Below are 6911 nucleotides of genomic sequence, written 5' to 3' on the forward strand. Positions count from 1 at the left end.
TACTACGCTAAAGTAACTTTGGATTTTATAATAGCCCTATTTATCTTTTTATGTAGGAGTCATTCAGCTTCCACATTTTGACATTGTAATATTTGTCCTTTTTCTTTATAAAAGCACAATATCATCTGGTCTTCGCAGCTCTTCTCAGGGGGCATCACAGATTTGTCTGGGATGGCATCTTTTAGACATGAAGCCGTTCTTATGTTGACTTTACTGAAAGCTTTGGGTTGTTGTGAAGAAAGGTCTAGTGCATCTTAGCTTTGGATTTGCTAAAGAGACCGTAACGATTTGGAACATTGAACCTTGTCTGGGAGGCAAATTTCCATCTGGGAGCAAAATTCCCAAGGCATGATGCTACCATCACCATGCTTCACTGTGTGTTTGATGCGCTTTAACTTATGTGCAGTGTTTTCTTTTTGTATTTGTTTTTTTTTTATTGTTTTATATTGCACCAAACACCTTTGGGAAACATGACCAAAATGTTCAACCTTGGTTTTGTTGGACCATATCACCTTTTTCATGCCATGCTTTAGGGAAACTTCTAAATGTGTTTCTTTTTTCCCCAGTTTGGATACTTTTCTTTTTAAGAAATGGCTCCCAGCTTGCCACTCTGTGACCCGTCTTAAAATAACGAGCAGACTTATTTAACCGCAACATTTTTGGTTTCCATTCCCCTTCTTAAAGATTTTACTTTGTTTAAATAATTGTTGTATATTATGCTTTATTTTAAAGGTGGAAAAGGATCTGAAATGGTTTATAATGTCCTCAAGTTTTACATAAAAAAGCAAGTACCTAAATGGAGGGGATGTATTTCAAATCTATTTATATACCCCACGTTTTAGTGCTGCCATTTCAGTCACCACAGAGGATCTCACAGCATCACAAACAATGATATCTGTACAAGTAAGCAAAGTAGTTGAAACACCTCAAAACCTCTTATAAAGCCTCCACCATAGCTGTATATATATATATATATATATATATATATATATATATATATATATATATATATATATAGCTATGAGTTAGATAAAGATAACTTTTTGTATTAAGGTTTGGTGCTCATTCCTCTTGATCATGCAACCGAATTATCTTTTTTAATAAGAACCAGGTTGCTGCTGAATTCAAAAGCCACCACCGTCGAGCAAAAACGTTCAAGAAGGTAACATATCTGTGTGTTCATTTTTGTGCAGAATCGTCAATTATTCTAATTTTTCAGCTCATAGCCTTCAATGATCCACTGACCAATGAGCTACCAGATACTAGATCCCAAGCCTGTAACATTTCCTACATTAGCCACATGGAGGTCAGGGATGTTGCATATACATACATATATATTACAGGTACTTCAGTTAACAAGTAGACAATTTAGTTAGAAAAAGATAAACCAAGATTTCAAAAGTCACTCCTGTTTTTTTCTTGTAGACTTCAATCCTAATAACACTCAGACATTTTTTCAGTTCTTCATAAAAGGTTCAAGTTTATGGAGATGCATCACAGCATTGTCCTGCAATAATGAGGTTGGAAGTGCATCAATTCACTCATGTCTGTTTTTTTAATGTTTTTTTTTTATCATCTGCATTCCTAAAACCTTCAGCGGGGCCTTGGTCTTCTACTGGCACTACTCTTTTATTAAAAATCTGTGTCTTCATAACTTGATCGGGGGAAGATAATCAAACTGTGTTCTCTAGTCTCTGTCTTCTTTTCAAGCTCTGTATCTGAGGCCTCAAAAGTTTTTTCACACTTATAGCTGAGATGGTGTATTTTTGACAAGCTGTCTCAAAATGTGTATAAGAGAATTCCTTGTATTTTACTTTTTTCTGAAAATTTGAATAAATAAGTAAATGAGACTGAAGCTTTTCAATCGTTTTATACTCCTACATGTTACATTCTATTTACATCACCTGTCTATCTGCTGAAGTGATGGGAACATATACAGCTCTCTGACAAGTACCCCTTTTCCTTGAGATTTTTTTTCCCATTCTGTCATGTTACCACCACTATCATGGTTACCAATAAAAGTCTGAAAGGTTTTGCACATTTGCATTTCCTTCTTACTCTGATGAGCCTAAATAAAACCAAGTGCAACACATTTCTTTAAAAGACATATTTATTAATCAGAGTAATTTCCTCTGTCTAAATGCAGCTTTTCTTTACAATGTTTGTTCCAGAACACGAAGCATAGCAGAGAGCAAGGAACTCAACAGACAAGTCAGGGATAAAGTTAAGATGTTTATAAAGTTGTATTTGAACATTTTAATGTAGCACTCTTCAGGTATCATTTGGAAAAATGGGAAGGAAAATAGTTGAACTAAAATTCACACTAGCTATAGTGTCCATCTTAAGGAGACGACTATTTGAGAAGCGGCCAAAGCTGGAGCAACTGTGGAGGAGCTGCAGAGAACCACAACTCAATCTTTCAACAGGAGTATATCATCTATGAGCTTGATAACCTTACTGTTATGGAGGAGAGTCACAAAGACAGTTAAGAATAAATACTGTTGAAATCTAATTAGTTCTGTTTGATGAAGCCATAGAGGGGAAACACAGTTAACCAGAGCAAGGATGTGCTATTTTAAGATTAGACCTAAATGAATGTTTAACCTATTATTACAGAACAGAAATGCAACTCTGTTGAGAAACCATGGCGGTGGCAGCACCTGGTGGGAATGGATGTCTTCAGCAGCATCTAGGAAAGGTGGTCAGAGTTGGAGGGACAAAAGATGAAGCTCAATACAGGAGAATCTTGGAAGAAGACCTTAGACTGATGCATATGTTGACCTGCCAGCAGTACACAGTCCTAAACATGCAACCAGAGCTACAAGGACAAAGTTTAGTTCAAAGCATATGCGTTTACGAAATTAAATTGCTCATTAATGTCTGCGGGTCATTCTAATCTAACTGAGACCACGTAGCAAAACTTCAAAACTAAAGTTAACAGAAGCTTTTTGTTGGGACCAGTCGTTTCAAAACTCAGTGAAATTGTCAAACTTTTGCTGTTGCAACATGACCATAAGTTGAATAGTAAAAGTTCAGGGGTTGATGTTAGTGATCTTCCAGTTGTTTGAGCATTTTGACGATGATTTCTCGCAGTAGAGGTAAAAGTCTCTTGGCTGAGGCTAAACTCCCAGATGAGGGAACATGGATGAAGGCAGCTCTGCGCTCACCGTGATACAGAGAGCAGTAATAGGCAAAATCGCACAGGTATCTGAAAAGAAGACACAAAGTATGACAATATTGGTCCGTCGATTAATGGATAGGGGGACATGGAAGGCTACCTGCCAGCGTCTCTTGAATAAATGACATCCATCCCTGCTTGCTTGTAGTGCTTAGAGATGGCCCTCACATTGACAACAGAGTCTAGTTTTTCCGGCCCACCTTCAATGCAGCGGTAATCTGGAGGGAAGAAGCCGCATACATCTCTGTCCGAGTATCCACTGTTCTTACCAGTTTGCTCCAAAATAATAACACTGGAGGCTCTTGCAATGCCCAGGTGAACAGCAAACTGGAAGAAGATGCATGCAGACACATCAGTACTGTGTTTTAAGAGCAAGCAGTACCTCTACAGATACTAGGGGTGTAAATAACAATCGTTTTGTATCGATGCATCGATCCAACAGCCGACGATACGATGCATCAACACCTCTGCAAAAGTATCAATTCATGTTTTTTTTTTTTCTCCGGTCTCTTATCCTTTTGCTCCTCTAACAACTTTGCTACTACTGTTATTTCTCAAATAAAAAGCATAACAATATTGCAACTTTTATAGATTTATATCAAATTTGAAACATTGTCTAACCTGTAAGGCAAAAAGAAATTAACCAATTAATCGAATTGAATCGTATCGTAGTGTATTCTTGAGTACGGTCTCGAAAATAATCGAATCGTTAGGTCAGGAAATTGATACTGAATCGAATCGCCATGATGGGTGTGATTTACACCCCTAACAGATACTGTAACAAAACAGTGATGTCATGTCTTAAATATATTGGTATGTTGTGATAATCTTAAGAGCGTAACAAAAGGAGAATATATGTGTAGCGTATATTACGGGGTTTCATCTGTGCCAAAAATATGTTTGTGTCTTTAGACATGTCCATGTGGGGATTGGCGGTCTAGTGGTTAGGGCATACAGCTTGAAATCCAGAGGATCAGAGTTTGAGCCCCGCTCCTACTGTACAAACTGCCACCCTGGCTCTCTGAGCAAGACCCTTAACCCCACACTGCTCCCTGAGCGCCCCATGATGGCAGCCCACTGCTCCTTAAGGCGATGGGTTAAATACAGAGCTAAATTTCTCCAATGTGAGATAAAGTTCAATTATAAATTGTCTATTATTGTTACAGTATGTCTTTGTTAAGAGTGTATCTAACATAATGCAAGCTGCATATGTAGTGTGTATGCAAGATAAAGATGTTGTATCCATGTGCCGCACATGTCACAACACAAGCATATTTTCGACACAAATGGAACCCCATATAAATTGCATTATGACATCTGTAAGTTATTTTAATGAGTCCACAAAACTCTTACTTCTACCTTTGGTTTAAGAGTCTGCCAGAGTTTAGCAATAATCTCCTGAGTTGTCTTGTAACTAACTGGCAGCTCCTTGATGTAAACGTCGATGCTGTCTCCCAACCCGGCCAGCTTTAATCCCTGCGGTAAATCAAACACAGTTATCATTAACCAGAGAGGCAAACAGTTGTTTGCTCTCCATACTTTAGACCTTACCTGGGCTGCTGTCCAGCTGGGGTTCACCAAAAACTGTCTGAAGGGTCCAAACCCTTAAAGGCATATTCAGATCATGTTTTGAAATGATTTAAACAGTTTAAATACAACAAAGCAAGGCAAATATAAATTCTACCTGTGACAACAACAGTTTCCCTTCCACTCATAATCCGTCCACAAACTACTGTAGCAGTAAACAAAGAAAATCACTGGTTTACCTCTTGTAATGTACTGCTTGTCCGCAAGGGGGAGCCCCCGTTTAAAATAACTAAAGGGTAGCAGGTTGCTGCCTTCATGTCCTCCTCTTTCATCTCTTAAAACCCTGTCTGTACTTTGTCTGTAAATGATGTTACTCTATTATCCGAACACTTTTCTGTTACTCTAGCATAATTTCCAATGACTCACTTTGCTAAAGAGACACTATGAGAAAACTGTGTGTGAAAATGTGTGTTTAAAAGCTGAACGCAGATGCCAAATGTATGGACCCCATCTATAAAGAGAGACGTCACAAATATAGCTTACAACTGAAAAATACAAGATAGTCTTTCTTCTCTGAGATTGTCAGCAAAAATATTAACCATGCTCATGTCTTATTTGGTTTTATTAACAGGTTAACAAACAACCCTGTTTTTGCATCTGAACTCCACTCTACTAAGGCCTGGCACAAATTCCTTTTTACTGGAAAAACCCAAAAGATTAGAGCGCCAGTACCAAGCCAGTACCAAGTTTATTTTAAACTAGAACTGATCTTGACAACATTTTTTAATTTGACCAAATACATCACAAAACCAGGCAGAAATCTTATACCAACTAAGCTCTTCCCTCTGCTGTCTTGCGGTTTTACCCACAGCCGTCCTTAACCNCAGGCAGAAATCTTATACCAACTAAGCTCTTCCCTCTGCTGTCTTGCGGTTTTACCCACAGCCGTCCTTAACCTTACCTACTGTAAATTAAGTTGTAAAATAGTTAACAAGTCAAGAAAAAAGGTAAAAAGCTAATTGTAAATTTAAAAAATAAAGTTCAAAAGTTAATACGCATAGTTAACAATTATATTTAGCTTTATAAACTAAAAAATGTAAGTGCCAGTACCAGCATTAATGCCTCAAAGGTTATGTTGGACCAAAAAAAAAATTGTTTCTTTCACTCTCAGAATGTTTTTCATGAATTTCTTATAGATGCACTTTTGTTGTTTTTCTTAATATGTTCGGACAAGTTGGCGTTTCTTTTTATTACATTGACATATTCCTAGAACAGTATTGGCTTGAAATTTTAATTTTCAAAGTATTTCACTAAGTGCCCTATAAAGAGTTAAGAATGCTCGGTCTTTGATAACATCATGTTTAATTTAAATGTTGTTCTCATCCCTTTTGTCAGCTGTTTTACCCCAAATCCTAAACACAACACTTATCAAACTGCTCTTAAAACAGAGAAACTTGGACAAGCTACTACTGCAGAATTAAAGGCCCCTCTCAAATCTCCCACACAAGTAACGTGATCGAAGAAGCTCAGTTCCAACAGATAAACACCTTCCTAACAATGACCAGCTACTCTGATGTCTTCTAGTCAGGTTTTCGTGCTCACCACAGTAGAGACTGTCCTTATTAAGGTGTTATATAACATCTGTGTAAATTCAGACTATGAAAGAACCACAGTGCTGGTATTACCTTAGTGCAGCATTCTACACTGTTGTTCACTCATTTTTTTATTAAAGAACTTGGAAAACCGTGTCGACATTTCTGGTACAGCTCTGAACTGGTTAAAATCCTCCTTAGAGGAAAGGGAGTGTTTTTTCTGTAATTAGGTAACCCTAAATCAAAGAAAATCAAGAAAAAGTTGTTGCAGCCATTCCACAGTCTCATCTATAACAAATAGCATCAACAAAGTATTGTCAATTTTGAGATTTATGCTTTTACACCTGTAAGCACTTTAACATACAGTAGATGTCTATTGTTTAGTTTATTTCTGAACTGCATCATAACCATAAGGGGGGTTCAATGATCTATGAAAGCGGTCTTCAAAGTTTTCGAGGCCAAGGTCCCCCAAACTGATGGCAAGAAGGAGCAGGGACCCCCTAATTATATATTGTATGAAATTGTGTTATATGAAACTGGTCTTATAGTTACTCTATTACATATGGAGTAATGTAACAAAAATAATTTCTCCCTGGAATTATTAAAGTATGTCT

The 6911-nt window shown here is 37.3% G+C and overlaps 1 protein-coding gene across 3 annotated transcripts in view; it reads right to left on the reverse strand.

Moving 5' to 3' along the window:
• Positions 1–2892: 2892 nt before the first annotated feature.
• LOC107087249 (pyroglutamyl-peptidase 1-like) overlaps positions 2893–6911 on the reverse strand; it is a 6415-nt gene continuing 2396 nt past the window's right edge. The window contains exons 1-5 of one of the 3 annotated variants that reach the window (XM_015378722.1): positions 4863–5558; positions 4730–4782; positions 4538–4654; positions 3279–3505; positions 2893–3208 (exon numbers count right to left, since the gene is read on the reverse strand). In XM_015378722.1, coding sequence (XP_015234208.1) covers positions 3046–3208; positions 3279–3505; positions 4538–4654; positions 4730–4782; positions 4863–4893 — 591 coding nt within the window. In that variant the 5' untranslated portion in view covers positions 4894–5558 and the 3' untranslated portion in view covers positions 2893–3045. Of the gene's footprint in view, positions 3209–3278; positions 3506–4537; positions 4655–4729; positions 5559–6911 lie in introns of those variants that run through there. The other 2 variants (XR_001481342.1, XR_001481341.1) reach the window with 2 other exon arrangements.

This window comes from Cyprinodon variegatus, unplaced genomic scaffold (assembly GCF_000732505.1).
Source record: "Cyprinodon variegatus isolate N-32 unplaced genomic scaffold, C_variegatus-1.0 Scaffold177, whole genome shotgun sequence".
Taxonomy (NCBI): domain Eukaryota; kingdom Metazoa; phylum Chordata; class Actinopteri; order Cyprinodontiformes; family Cyprinodontidae; genus Cyprinodon; species Cyprinodon variegatus.